Here is a 15,215-nt window from a genome sequence, read left to right as displayed (position 1 = left end):
AAATTAATATCTAAATTCAATGCAAGCCAATCAAAATTCCAATAATGTGTTCTATGAAGCTTAACTGATTATAAATTCACATGGGAGAAGATATTTGCAACATGTAAAATCAACAAAGGATCAGTACACTGAATGTATAGTGAATATTTTTTTAAATTTGAGATTATATGAGAACAGTAATTCATTAGAAGGAAAGCTAAATTTTGAATAAAGTAATAAATTGGCTGTTGAATTGTTCAATAGTCTAATGAGAAATGAATCACTGTACACAGTGAAAAGAGATTTAAATTTCTTGCACATCTGACATAAAATACTAACATTGACAATGTCTGCTACTGACAATGAGAACACAATTGTTACTGTCATCAGTATAAGAGATTCTCAGACATTCTAAACTTAAACTTAAAATGTCCTAAAATCCTGTAGCTCATAATTGAAAGAAACCTGATAGAGGTCTACCCAAATATCAACAATTTAAAATGTTTTTGATCAGCCATGCTAGAGGATAGACATTACCTTTTTTTAAAAAAAATTAAGTATAGTTGATTTACAATGTTATGTTAGTTTCTAACAGCATAGTAGACTACATTATCTTTGTATTCTTTCTAGAAAAATTTAAATTACAAAATTAACATAACAAGACAGTCCAAGAATATAAAGCCAATAATTTAGGAAAAAATTACTATAGAAGTGCATCAGACAATTAATAAAACATTTTATTATATTTCTGATTTTTATGTTTGATGTTCGTTAGACTTTAAAATTTGTAATATGATGTGATTTTCCATTCTAAATACCCATTTTCATAACTATGTTTCACCCAAATTACATACACTAGATCTTCCACTGTCTATATTGCTTTTTTTTTAAGCTTTGTGAGGGTCAAGACCTGTGTTCATTACTATTATATACAGTTCCTGGAGAAAACCTTTGGCACAGAGAATGCATTCAAAGAGAATTTGTTAAATGAATGGAGAAAATAAATGAATTTCACTTCTTAATGTATATTATCTATTCCTTTCTCTCCATTTCTGTGACTATGGCCTTGACTCAGGCCCTCATCCTATCTACCCTGGATTCCTGCAGTTGTCTCCTAACTGGTCCACCTGCCTGTAATCTCAAGTCCTTCCAGTCTCTCCTCCACACCACTGCCATGATAACATTTCTAGGTGCAAACCTTTTTTTTTAATTGAAGTATAGTCAGTTATAATGTGTCAATTTCTGGTGTACAGCATAATGTTTCAGTTATACAAACATACACATTTATTCATTTTCATATTTTTTCATTAAAGGTTACTATAAGATTGAATATAGTTCTGTGTGCTATACAGAAATTTGGTTTTTTATCTATTTTTATATATAGTAGTTAATATTTGCAAATTGGAAACTCCCAATTTATCCCTTCCCTCTCCCCTTTCCCTCTGGTAACCGTAAGATTGTTTACTATGTCTGTGAGTCTGTTTCTGCTTTGTAGATGAGTTCATTAGTGTCTTCTTTTTTTTTTTAAATTCCATTTGTGAAGTATGGTATTTTTTCCTTCTCTTTCTGGCTTACTTCTAGGTGCAAATCTGATCACATCTGCCCAAAGTCTTTGGTTAGGGATCCAGGAACAGTGACTGCTAGTGTCCCCTGCCATATATTCCATTCTCCAGCCATCAAGATCTGCCCAGTTTTCTGGATGACCAAAGTATCTCACCCCATTCCTGATTTTATTCTTGTATTCCATCTCCCGGAAATTCCTTTCTCTGGCTCCATTCCCTTTGTACAGTGGCAAACTCCTACAGCTTTCTCTTCTACTCTGTTAGTCTTTTCCCCTTCGGCCTACTACATACATTTATTCTCTAAGTACTTAACACAGCATTTACTATGGTCCAGGGACTGTCCTAATCGATTTACATTTACTTCATTTTAATTTATTTCATTTCACATATAATTTAGCTTTATGTAGTTACTTGTTTACGTACTCGTGTCTCCTTCTAGACTGACATTCCATAAAACAAATGTTAAAAACAAACTAACAAAGCAACAACAACAGAAAACCCCAACCACAACTACCATCTCTCCTTAGTGGTGTCAAAGGGGCCAGAGGAAGGGGAGCGCCTCAGGCAGGGATGGATGGTGTAAGTGCCAGAACTGAAGAAGCCCCTTCTGGCCCTAACGTTTCGCGTGACCATGACCTCCTGACTCCCAGATGCCCAGAGCCACTCTGCACAGAAATCTGGCTCTGTGATCAGGCTGGACTTCTGGCTTCCAGCTTGGGAAAGAGGTAGGCACCAAGATGCAACAACCTCCGGGGCTCCTAGAGAGTACTAGGACGCCCCAGGGAGGGAAAGGGCGCTCGCCCTCGGCGACTGGGCTCCGACGGCTGACGCACTTCCGGCCTTTGTGGTTCGTCGCGGGTCCGGGCGCTGCTGCCCCCGCCGCGGATCTGGAGCGTCCCCGGGTCCCGAAGGTGAGTCTCAGGCCCCTCGTCCCAGACCCGCCGGGCCCGGGAGATGAAGGTGGGCGCGCCGAAGTAGGCGGGGAGGGGACTTGGGCAGGCGTGGGCCCCGCCATCCCCTGGACACTGCCCTGAAGTAGAAGGCGGTCCCGCCGCTGCCCCCGCCGGCGTCGTGGGCGAGCCCCCTGGAGGCCGCGGAGCTTTGCGGCGGGACCCGGTTGGGCAGGTGGAGCAGGGGCGTCCGGTTGCGGGTCTCGCTCCCTGTCAAATTTTTCAAATTTTTTTCTGGTCTTTTTTTAACATATGTTTATTTATATTAACTTTTGCCCTTAACAGAGGCACTGGGGATTGAACCCAGGACCTTGTGCACACCAAGCATGCAGTCTACCACTGAGCTATACCCCTCACCTACTCAGTGTGCACTCTTGATCTGAGAAGTCATGCCTTTATTTCTGGAAAATTCTTACTTTTTCCTCATCAACTGTTATTTCTCATTCATTCACTACCTTCTGAATCTCCTGGATATCAGTGTTGTATCCTTTTAATGTAGGTCCTTCCTTAACTGCTCTTTCTTATTTTTCATCCCTTGCTATGTTCCGAGTGAAGTCTTCAGTATTATCTTAAAAATCAGTTATTCTTCAACTGTGTCCACTCTGTTGTTTATCCTTGAATGCATTTTAAATGTCAAAATTTTTTCTTAAATCCTAAGATTTCTAATTAGTTCTCTTTTACATCGACTTGATGTTGCATTTTTGCCTTTTTTTGGTTTCATTATCTCTTATATTTCTCAAAATCACTTATTTAAAAAATTCCCTGGACTGTAAAATAAATTTCATTTCAAGTGAGTTTCTGATTGTTGGTTATTTTTCTTAGGACTAGAGTTCTTCGTGTGTTTTGGAATTTAGTTTGTAGGTTTATTTTGTGTGGGAGGCTGTTTTAGATTTCTCTCTCTCCTTCATTCAGCATTCTATTTAAGACCCTTTCTGGGACTTACACCCAGTGTCTGAGTGTTGCTGCCCCAAGGAGATACTGGAGTGGGCTGACCTAGTATGGGACCAGCAGCTTCGGGGCTTAGTTACTGCACATAAGACTGGTCTTGTCCCTTGGCTCCTGGGCCCGTAGTTTCTGATCAAGCCATAGCCTGAGTCAGCAGCCTATAATCTTTTTTTCCCCTGCCCCCTTGCAGGAGTGTGGAAGTCTTCTGAAGCCTCTAGCATCAGAAAGTAAGCCTAGTTCCCTACAGTTTGAGACACACCACCTTGAGTCTCTAATCTCCCAGAAACTTTTCTCAGTTCTCTCAGATCTTAATGATTCTATTAATCCAGAGCTAACGTCATATATAAAACTTAAATTCCACCACTAAAGTAAACATATCAGTGTAACCCCCATTAAACCTCCCAGCTTATACAGCCCCACAATCCATTCCTATCATTTCCACCCTGAATCATACTCAGTATTCCTTTAAAGTACAGATCTAACTCTATGACAATGAAGTAAAAACTTTGACGTCCCTCGGTTTTTCAAGTCTAAACATCTTAGCCTATAGTTCAGGGCTGTCTTCCATTCCGGTGAGATGCCTCTTTCTCATCTCTTGTCCTGCATTTTCTCCCACACCCTACTCTCTCTGGTTCCACCAGGACCCCCCGCCTGTCCTTAGAGCCACTGTGCAGTGTAACCTTAAATACCTTTGGTTCTGCTGTTTGCTTGGCCTGTGATGTTGAGGCTCCTCCTTTCACACTTTCTCTACCTGTTATTTTAGGCCTAATTCAAATGTACTTGCTCCTAAGCCACCTTCTTTCACTGCTCCACATCCTGTCAGAATTATGTTTTTCCTACTCTTTGCTCCCTCAGTATTCATCGAAATCACTACTATTTATTAATTTATTTTCTTGGAGTAAGTACTTTATTTCAGATGGTTCAAAAAGCAGAAGAAATATAGAAGGTATGACATGGAAATTTCCCTTCCTCTCTTATTCTGCAGTTACCTAGTTCCCTCCCCAGAGGCCACCCCTCTATATTAGTTTCTCATTGCTTTAATAATGTGGTGTAACAAATGATCACAAATCTTTTGTGGCATACAGCAATAAACATTTCTTTAGCACACGGATCTGTGAGGTTCTGCTGACCTGGGCAGGGCTTACTTATACAGCTGCAGTCAGCTGTGCATCCACGAGGCAGCTCTGCTGATCTCAGCTGGGCTCACTCATTCGTCTGGGGGTTAGCTGGCTGCATAGTCAGTTTACAATGTTGTGTCAATTTCTGGTGTACAGCATAACGTTTCAGTCATGCACATACATACATATATTCCTTTTCATATTCTTTTTCATTATAGGTTACTACAAGATATTGAATATAGTTTCCTGTGCTATACAGTAGACACTTGTTGTTTTCCCACTACTTTTTAAATTTCCATTAATATATAATATTTTCTCATCAGGTGTATCCTCCTAAAGGAGATTCAATTGGGGATCTTAAATCAGTTACCCCTTCACTGCAGGCTGGAGTGAGCCCTTCTTAGTTAATCCCAGAATGGCTTCAGCAGGGGAGCAGGATGGACGTAAGGTTGTGAAGGTGGAGGAAGACCCTATCTGGGATCAAGAAACCTACCTTCAAAAGAAGAGCTTTTCTGGCCAGGAAGCCTCCCGCCAACTTTTTAGGCACTTTTGTTACCAAGAAACTCCTGGTCCCCGAGAGGCGCTGAGCCGGCTCCGGGAGCTCTGTCACCAGTGGCTCAGGCCAGACACACACACGAAGGAGCAGATCCTGGAGTTGCTGGTGCTGGAGCAGTTCCTGACCATCCTGCCTGAGGAGCTCCAGGCCTGGGTGCGGGAGCATCACCCGGAGAGTGGGGAGGAGGTGGTGGCTGCAGTTGAAGATCTGGAGCGAGAGCTCAGTGAGCCAGAGAACCAGGTGGGCTCCTAAACATGGAATGTTAAAGGAGGGGTGAAGTTTGGTGACCCAGGTTGGTTAGCTGTGGCCACATGTATTAGTTCTCTGTTGCTAGGCAACAAATTACCCTCCAAGCTTTAACGGCTTAAAAAAACTATTATCTCCCAGTTTCTGTGAGTCAGGATTTTGGGAGCCACTTAGGAGGATCTCTCAAGAAGTTGCAGTGAGGATGTCAGCCAAGACTACAGTCCTCTGAAGACCTGACCATGGCTGGCAGTCGGTGTGGCGGTGGGCCTCGGTTCTTCCCTGGCTGTTGGCAGGAAGTCTTTATCTTCTGGGTTTCTCCCTAGGGCTCACTGAGTGTCCTCCGAACATGTCAGTTGGCTTCCCCGAGAGAGAGACAGAGAAATAAAATAAGGAGGAGGCTGCATCCTTGTTACAGTTTAGTCTCAGAAGTCATACACCAGCACTTCTGCCATGCATTCTATTCAGTAGAAAGGAGCCGTTTTTGAGTACATTTCTCACTGAAGGGGAGGGGAGTTAGGCTCCACCTTTTAATGGGAGGAGCATCAGAGAACTTGTGAACATATTTTGAAGCACCACACCACGCTGGCCACTCTTGTTCTCCCCCTTCTGTCTAAGGTGTGGAATTAAACTCTGGACCTTCCACTGTGCCATTGCTCTGCAAACTGTTTCATATGGTTCCATATGATCTCTCTTTTTGTTGTTGTTTGTTTGTTTTGGGAGGAGGGAGGTAATTAGGTTTTTATTTATTTATTTTTAGTGGAAGTACTGGGGATTGGACCCAGGACTTTGTGCATGCTAGGCACACACTCTACCACTGAGCTATACCCTCCCTGCTCTGATCTCTTTCATTGAGTATTAGCCTGGGTTCCTTCTCTCATGAATCCAAATATACCTCCCTGCCTTCAGGTCCTAGATTGTGATCATGGACATTCTGAAGTGCTCTCAGGGGATGCAGTGCATCTGAAGGCCAAGCCGGAATCAACAGCCATCCAGCTTCAGTCCAGTGTGACACAGCTCAAAGGTGAACCTTTAGATCCCCACAAATTTGCAGAACAAGGTAAGGACTTTAACAAGTCCATTCAGGGGATCTCTGGTGGCTCAGTAAAGGGTAATAGTTAAGATTACGGACTCTGGGGCCAAATTACCTGGGTTGGAATTTAAGCACTTCTGCTTAGTAGCTGTGCGACATCGGGCAGGTCAAGTAATCTTCCTGTGCCTTCAGTTTATGCATCTGTAAAAAGGGGATAATTATAGTACCTGAGTCACAGAGTCAACGAAGATTTAATAAGTTAATGTACTTAAAACAGTTCCCACTTCATAGTAAGCGCTGTGCATTGCCTGCTTGTGCACATCCTCTCTGGGAGCCGCCCCTTCCCTGGGTGACCCCCTCCAGCCATTTCAGCAGTGCTGCTGACCCCTTACTCTGCTGGTCTCAGTATTTCCAATTAGGCCTTCTTTACGCTACACTGCCAGTTTTGCATTCCCAGGACGTGCGTGTTTCATATGGCTCTTTTTATTCCCCATCCTACGGTTGTGCTCTTTCATAAAGAGATGACGTCATTTGGTCCATTATTCCAGATGGTGAAACCATACTTGAAAACCATGATTCAGCATCAAAACAAGAAGTCTTAAAAGAAATGGGACATTTAGAGAATAGCAGACTGCAAAGAGATGTTCCTCTAGATTCTAAGCACAGAGAAACTTGTAAACATGGGAGCAGGGCAGAAAAACAGAGGGGACGCCCCGCTGGAGAGAGACATCACAGGTGCAATGACTGTGGGAAAAGCTTTATTCAGAGTTCCGTTCTCATTCAGCACTGGAGAATCCACAGTGGGGAGAAGCCATATGAATGTGAAGAATGTGGAAAGACCTTCAGTCAGAGGTCAGGCCTGATTGAACATCAGCGAAGCCACACTGGAGAGAAACCCTATCAATGTAAGGAGTGTGGGAAAGCCTTCAGTGCCAGCAATGGCCTCATTAGACACAGGAGGATCCACACAGGGGAAAGACCATATGAATGTGAAGAGTGTGGGAAAGCCTTCCGCCTGAGCTCATACCTTGTGCAGCACCAGAGGATACACACTGGAGAGAAGCGCTATCGCTGTAACGAGTGTGGGAAAGCCTTCAGTCAGAACGCGGGGCTTTTTCAGCATCTCCGAATCCACACTGGGGAGAAACCCTATCAGTGCAGTCAGTGCAGTAAAAGCTTTAGTAGGCGAACGCTGCTTATGAAACATCAGAGAAGCCACACTGGAGAGAGACCGTATGCGTGTGATGAGTGTGGGAAAGCCTTCAGTCATCACTGCAACCTCATCAGGCACTTTAAAATCCATACCGTTGCCAAACAGGACTAATCCCATGGACCACCAGGGCCCCTAAATGGGGCCATCTTGGAAAGTAAGATTTCAAGTGGCTTATTTTGTTCTTATCAAATTTACTTTGCTTTGGAATGCACAGCTTTTCTGCAGACCAGGTGCTGGTGTCTCCTGGGTGGATGACTGTATCGGCGGTTGCCAGGAAGCCTTCTTTTTCCCTATCCCGTGGTTCATTTCCAATGATGTCCCTTAAAGAGACCAACTCTTACCTGGAAATAAATTGTATGGAGCAGCCGTTATTGAATAACACTTAATACTAAACAACTCTAAGTAACTAGTATTTGTGTATGCTTTTTTAAGATTGGATAAATTCAAAGGACATTCAGAGGTGAGTCTTTTTTTTTTTTTTTTTTTTGTAAAATTGATGTTTTAAATACAATTAAGTTTTTAAGGAATAAGAATCATTCCCATCCCCATAGGAAATCGTTGCCACAGTCTCCCCAGGAATGTGATGGATTATCTCCCTGGTGCTTTCATCAGAATGGGTGGCAAATTCATTTACTAAGCAGCATTACACATGCTGTAAAACCTGTCGATTTGATGGTTTAGAAATCCATGTCCCATTTTAATTATCTAATTCCAAATTCTCAGGGCAGGTCATCCCATATTTAAGGTTTCCATTTTTGTTATAAGTAATGAATAAGGTGGTACTTTAAAACCTTTGCAATGTGCCTGTTTTATTCAGCCTTTTCTGCCACTGCCTTTTGAAGGTTAGTCAGCATCTTGAAAGGCCATTGCAAGCAGCATCATTGAGAGTCTGTAAAGAGCCTGGGGGTTGGGGGATGGTAATGCTGGGTGAGGGGAGGGTATAGCTCAGTGGTAGAGAGCGTGCTTATCAAGCACGAGGTCCTGGGTTCAATCCCCAGTACATCCATTCAAAAGAAATGGATCCTCTGACCTCAGGCAGCTTATTGCTTAACTGGGGAGAACAGCATGCTCAGGCCATTTACTGTCAGGGTTAAACACACAAGTGTGGCACCACACCATCTACGTTCAGCTCCTGCCTCTGCCTCCCCATCTGTGAGCCTTGCCACTTTAAGCAACTTAAGTAAGTGCTCCTATGCTAACAGTCTCCCTGTCTATAAAACGGGATAGAGTGCCCTCTTAGGTTACCTAAGATTCCGTAATACAAACTTGTAAAGCACTGAAAACATAACTCTCAATAAATGTGCACTATGATTTACATAAGAAATAATACCATCTCATGAATGTAGGTGGAATTGTAAGTATCGTGTTGGAACGAAATCGAATGTTAAATACCTTTGCTAACATTCTTGCTATACTTTTCTCCACAGTGAAAAAATCTGAATCAGAATTTCAAAAGAAAGGAAATCAAAGTTCACCTTAAAAGTATATCATGCTAAGGGAGGAAGGTATAGCTCAGTGGTAGAGTGTGTGCTTAGCATGCATGAGGTCCTGGGTTCAATCCTCAGTACCTCTGTTAAAAAACATAAAAAAGTATACTGTGCTAAACATGTCTTCAAAGTATATTTTTAAAAAATTTAAAAAGTATATGTGTAAACGCATATGTATATATATTTGGTTTTCCTTATAGCTCAGGGACCATAACAAAAAAAAGCTCTTAAAAATCCCTTGACTATTTCTTTGTAAATAGAAGAATTAGCTAAATGCAGATTATCTAGAATAGTGCTTATGGAATGTTAAGAGTATCTACAAATCACCTGGGATCTTGTTAGAATACAGATTCTAGTTCAAAAAGTCTGAATGGAGCCCAGGCATCTGCATTTTCAGTTAACTCCCAGTGATGCTGGTGCTGCTGGTTAAAGGAGTGCACTTGAGGATCAAGGCCCCACACAGCCCTGATGGTCCTGATCAGCTGGAGGTGCCACGCAAGTCGGTTTCCTTCCCATCCTTCTTCCACCTGCAGCCTCCCTGTCAGCACGTTGCCCCTACATGTGTGCTCCCAACGTGGCCCCACTGCCTGCCCCACCCTAAGAGGAGTGAGATGCTCCTGCAGTGCAGTGGGCAGGTGGGCTGAGGTGGCTTGGGGAGCCAGGTGGTGTCCTCTGCTCTGTGACAGGCAAATCCAGCCAAATCTTAACCCAGGATGTCCAAGTGGTTCTGATAAGCGTTTACTTTAGGAAAAAGCCGCTGCCCCAGAGCTTCCATGCTCCCTCCCCCATCCTCTTCATGTGAGCTCCAGGGTGAAGGGAAAGGAGCTGTTGGACATTTAGGAGCACAAGGCAGGCCTGCGATCCTCACCCCTAGTCCGCCCTGGGCTCCCTGAGCACCTCAGGACACAAGGACGAGGCAGGTCTCCGCTGCCATGTCCTCGTGTAGGGCAGAACTGCCTCCCACACACACCTTCGACACAGCTTCAGTTTGGTCCCTCTGAGACTCCAACCCCAGTGCTCAGACAGCCCCTTCCTCACTCACTACCCAGAAAGGCAAAGAAAAGCTCACAGAGGAGAAAGCAGCCACAAAATAGAGGCCAAAGGGGTAAAGGAGAAAAGCAAAGGGGAGGAGAGGCCTCCCAATGAATGAGGGGGGGAGAGGGGAAGAAGGAGGAAGGGGGGCCTGACAGGCCTGCAGCAAGGAGAAACTGAAGGGGGAATTTGGGACTGTGTCGTCTTTTTTGTTCAGTTTCTCTTTCACCAGACCAATCCAAAGACTTACAGTTGCTGATACCACTTCCTTGCATTCAGCCTCATTGACAGTGACATGATGGACTTTCAGTGCCTGTGATCCGAGGACCATTGAGAGGAGAAGGGATGTTCAGGCAGTGCGCAGGGCACTCAGCCAGTTGGCATCCGCTGAGCCCCGCTCTGGGCCAGCGGGCACTGTGATGGGGGCTTGGAACACTTCAGTGAACCATACCAGAGGAAAACAATAAACAGTAAGTATAACAATTAAATTTTATATATATATATATATATATATATATATGACAAAGTGCTTTGGAAACAAGAGTGGCGCAAGATAAAGGAGGAGCAAGGTTTCGTTATATAGGGTGGTCAGGGAAGACTTCGTTAAGGAGGCATTTGAGCTAAGATTTGGAGAAGGTGAGGGAGTCAGCTCAGTGCTGGAAAGGTAATCCAGGAAGAGGGATCAGCTGGTGCAAAGGCCTTACGGCATAGAATAAAAAGCTTTCCCACTGGGTTTCTTAGATGATCCTCACAATCACCCAGAAGAGAAAGGCCTGGGTATTTACCATCCACGTTTACAGTTGAGTAAACTGAGTTTTTAGTGACATGAAGTGATTGCTCGACGTCGCATCCCTGCGAGGTAACAAAGTTCTGTATATGAGACTGCCTCTCTGGCTAGTGCTCTTTCCTATTTAGTGGCCAGAAACTTTGTTTCACCACCTGGGAAATACTATTCTTCCTTATCTAGAAAACATAGGTGCCACATAAGTAGGTGGCAGGTAATTATTTTGTGTGACTAGCAGTGTCCTGAGAGCCTTGGGAGAGAGGGTGATGCTCATCCCGTGTTGGTGCGAGAGGAGGACTTGGATAGACTCAGGTGATGTTAATGGTTGGCTGAGGGTGCCAGAGCCTGACGGGAAGGGAGGGCTGGGAAAGCCGAGGGGTGGGAGTGAGAGACAAGTCAAGGTTGCTTCCTGGCAGCAGGGCGCTGCCGTTGTTTGTTACTAGCGTGGCTGTGGACGCACTGCTTCCCCTCTCTGCACCCTGGTGGAAAGACATGAAGGCCAGGTGGGTGAGTGGAGACCTAGGGGTGAGGCCATGCCGGGGAGCCCTTCCTCTCTAGGTCTCTTGGTGCTCCTGTATCACAATGTGACGTCCACTTAGGGGGCACGTCGGGATGGGGTGGAGCTAGGAGATGGAAGGTAAGAGCCAGACTTGTATGGAAAGGGACGTCCCAGGATTTGGGGGAGCTGGGGAAGGGGGGCAGTCTCCTACTTGCCTCTTTGCCCTGAATGGGCCCAAAGTGAGGAGGCCAACGGGATGAAACAGCTAATGAGCCCCCTAGGGAGACAGCGGAAGTGTCCGCGCATGGCGGAGCCCAGAGAGGGTCCCACCTGGGCTGGCGGGGCCGGGGCGAGCGCAGTCATCGGGCTCTGGGCTAAAGTCCCCGGGAGGTGGACGCCCAGCGCCGGCTGCGTTGCCAACCAAGGCAGGGTGAATGCGGGCCTTTCCGGAACAGGTGTGGTGCTAATCCATTCTTCTGTAGCGCTTGCCGCCTGCCTGGCACAGCTCTCATCGCTTTAACAGGTGTTAACTCATTTAATCGTCAGAAATGATGTAAACGATTATGATCGACTCAGTCTTGAAAGAATAATATAATGACCCTTACATACTCAGCTACCTTCAGCAGTTATGCTGACCAGGCTCGTATCACGTGTATCCCCATCCACTTACTCCCTTCCCTTGTTGTTTTAAAGCAAATCCCAGATACATTGTTTTACCTGTAAATATTCCAGTATGTGTCTCTAACTTCTTAAAACATAGATATGATACTTTTCTCACATAAAAATTAATAGTTATTCCTTATTCCTCATTACATAGCCAGTAAGTGTTTCCATTCCAATTCTTGGGCCATGTATTTTTTAGTTTGCTTGAATCAGGATCCCCGTGATGTCTACAAAATGTGTTTGGCTCATAGGTCTTGTCTCTCTTAAGTAGGTTTCCCCTCCATTTCTTTTTTCCCATTGCACTGTATTTGGTGGGGGTGGGGGGTCATTTATGCTGTAGTTGCCCACAGTCTGCATTTTGACAAATGCCTCCCTCTGTTGTAGTTTCACATCTTCTCTATTCCTGGGAATTGGTAGTTCAGTCTAGAAGCTTGAACATACTCAGGTTTAGCCTTTCTCACAAAGACCACTTCATCATGGTGTCGTTTTCTTCCATCAGGAAGGAAAGTCTGGTTTCTTTTTGTGATGTTAGCAGCCATTGACATTTAGTGTCTCTATCCACTGATTCATAATGGTTGGCAAAATCATGGTATTCTAATTTTACCATTCCTTCTTTATTCATTAGAGGAATATATTTATTAAAAGAAACCTTTTCTTAACACCTATTTGATTACCAAGTATTATAGTTCACATGGAAAAGGCAGGATAAATCCTTGACTGCTTCCAAACATACTTAAAGTATTTCAATCCATTGCTGTCATTATCTTTACTGATGCACAAATTTTCCCTTCTTCAGATGGGAAGCTCTTCAGGTTGGCTCCGGAGTCCTTCTGACATGAGACTCTGTCAGGAACTTCCTCGCTTTATGGTGACAAAATGTTTCAGGCTTATGTCACATATTTCCTGTCTCAGATTTCTCCAAGGACCTTTGGCTGCTTTGGGGGGAAATGGAATTTTAAGACCGCAGATTGGGTGTCAGGCGATGTTAATTTCTTAGCTGGTCATTGTTTCTAAGCCTTTTTAGTAGCAAGACCTAGGGCATACACACTTAGCGATACTTCCAATTCAAATTCAGGACTATAGGTTACTTCTCTTACATTTGTATCTTCTCTCATATTACTTATTTCTATGTAACAAATTACCTCAAAACTTAGTAGTTTGAAACAACCCATATTATCTCATAGTTTCCGTATGTTGGGAATCCAGGTATGGCTCAGCTGGGTCCTCTGCTTCAGAGTCTCTCAAGACTGAAATCAAAGTGTTGATCAGGGCTGGTGTCTCATCAGGTTTGACTGCGGAAGGATCTGCTTCCAAGTTCATGTGGTCATTGACAGAATTCAGTTCCTTGAGGGTTCCTGGACTGAGGGCCTCAGTTACTCTTTAATTACTTGCTGGCCTTGGCAAGAGGGCCATGTAGGCCTCTTTAACATGACTGCTTCATCGAACTCCGCAGGGGAGAGCATAGCTAGCAAGCAGAAGTCAGTTTTTTTGTAACCTATTCACAGAAGTGACATCCCCTCAAGATTACTGTATTCTGTTGGTTAGAAGCAAGTTATTTAAAGGGAGAGGATTATATAAGGCTTTGAATACGAGGAAGGGGGATCACTGGAGGACATCTTACAGGCTGCCTACCATACTTTTCTCCCATGTCAAGAATCCCAGTTCTCAAGGACAGTGGGGATCAGAGAATTAATATATTACATCATATGTGCATTTAAAATTTTAATAGATACTGAAGTACCTTCAAACTGGCTGTGCCAATTTATATTCCCACTTGCCTATCTTTGCCAATATTTATATTAACAAACTTTTAAATACTTGCCAATCTGTTAGGTATGTAATGGTGTCATTTTTATTTTTAATCTCTGAATACTACTGGACTTTTGTGCCATTTTATGTTTATTGGCCTTTTGCATTTCCTTGTTGTGAATTCCTTATTCATATCCTTTGTCCAGTTTTGTTTGGGGCTTTTTAACTTTTCCTTATTGGTGGGTAGAAATTCTGTATATTCTGTATATTAATCCCTTAATATGGGTTAATTAACCCATAGTAATATGTATGTACGTATGTATTTATATATAGTTACACACACACACACACACACACACATACACACACACACACACACACACACACACACATTTCCCTTAAAAAAAGAAAAAAAGACTACCTCTGAATACAAGATGCTGAATGAGAGTCTTTCTGAATCCCAGACTCCAGGCAAGGTGACCCAGCTACTTAATTATCTGGATTAACTGAAGAAGCACGAGAAGTCCCAGGCTGTGGCCATTCCAGTTCCCTCTGGAACAGAAAAGGGCTACACAAATCAAGGGGGAAAAAACCAGATTTACATAGCCCCAGGAATCCAGCCTGCCAGGAAAGATTTCCTTCTATCAGTAAATCTGCAGAGAGCACTTCTGCTATCAGGATTCCCTTGGGCCTTAACTGTGAGTCATCTCTGGGAGATCTGGGAGTAACAAAGACCCAGTCCCTCTCCCTGCAGTAGCAAAAACCTCACCAAGGTATAAGTTTACGTCCTCACATGCAGATTTTGCATGCGATTCCAAGGCTCTATTCCAGTTTTTAGGGAACTAGGTTCCTTCTAGCTTATTTCTTCATCACTTCCTGAGCAGGCACTTATGTGTATAGCCTGGGCCCGTTCTCCTCTAATCTTAGGGAGTCACTCACCCTTGGGCTCATTGTGTTCTTAACTGTGAAGTGTCATTGAGGACAATGTAAGAGTGTGGGCCAGGCTGAGAGGTAATCTGCCTAAAGTCATGTAGTTGGAATTCAAAGACTTTCTGGTGCCAAGACCCACAGTTATGCTGCCTCATAAACACTATTTATGCTACTTTATAACATAGTCTCTACCTTCTGCAAAGCTGATGCTGATTTGCTCTTTAGAACTCTCACTGTGGTGTGATTTCGAGAAGGGCTTGGGTGGTGGGAGGCTGTGGTGGGCAGCCAGGCAACATCACAGAACTGATCTAAATGGTAGTAATGGAGGAGGAGTGGAGAGACACAGATTCAAGAGAGATTAGAGGTGGGTGGTAGAAGGAAGGAATCACAGATGTCACCTACAGTACCTGGGTGGGTACTGAAGTAATTTACTTAATTATGGAACCCCAGAGAAGAGAAGAACACATTTAGA

General features: G+C 43.8%; 1 protein-coding gene and 1 non-coding gene across 2 annotated transcripts; both read left to right on the top strand.

Annotated features, from left to right (window-relative positions):
- The first annotated feature begins 1,398 nt into the window (after nt 1–1,398).
- On the top strand, nt 1,399–8,001 carry ZSCAN31 (zinc finger and SCAN domain containing 31). The gene is made up of 4 exons (XM_010974133.3): nt 1,399–2,452; nt 4,878–5,350; nt 6,263–6,413; nt 6,935–8,001. The coding sequence occupies exons 2-4, from the start codon at nt 4,970–4,972 to the stop codon at nt 7,708–7,710; spliced, it is 1,308 nt and encodes a 435-aa protein (XP_010972435.2). The 5' UTR covers nt 1,399–2,452; nt 4,878–4,969; the 3' UTR covers nt 7,711–8,001.
- Nucleotides 8,002–8,532: 531 nt separating this feature from the next.
- Nucleotides 8,533–8,605, top strand: TRNAD-AUC (transfer RNA aspartic acid (anticodon AUC)). The gene has a single exon. It is a non-coding gene; the product is annotated as a tRNA-Asp (tRNA).
- The last annotated feature ends 6,610 nt before the right edge of the window (nt 8,606–15,215 follow it).

This window comes from Camelus bactrianus, chromosome 20 (assembly GCF_048773025.1).
Source record: "Camelus bactrianus isolate YW-2024 breed Bactrian camel chromosome 20, ASM4877302v1, whole genome shotgun sequence".
Classification (NCBI taxonomy): Eukaryota; Metazoa; Chordata; class Mammalia; order Artiodactyla; family Camelidae; genus Camelus; species Camelus bactrianus.
Note: the sequence above shows the minus strand (reverse complement) of the source record. Positions and strands in the feature narration are given on the sequence as shown.

Bases quoted from the DNA above. Each gene is read 5' to 3' on its own strand.
- ZSCAN31 (XM_010974133.3), top strand. From the start codon at position 4,970: ATGGCTTCAGCAGGGGAGCAGGATGGACGTAAGGTTGTGAAGGTGGAG. The intron at 5,351-6,262 runs GTGGGCTCCTAA...CCCTGCCTTCAG, and splicing joins TCAGTGAGCCAGAGAACCAG to GTCCTAGATTGTGATCATGG. The intron at 6,414-6,934 runs GTAAGGACTTTA...CCATTATTCCAG, and splicing joins CCACAAATTTGCAGAACAAG to ATGGTGAAACCATACTTGAA.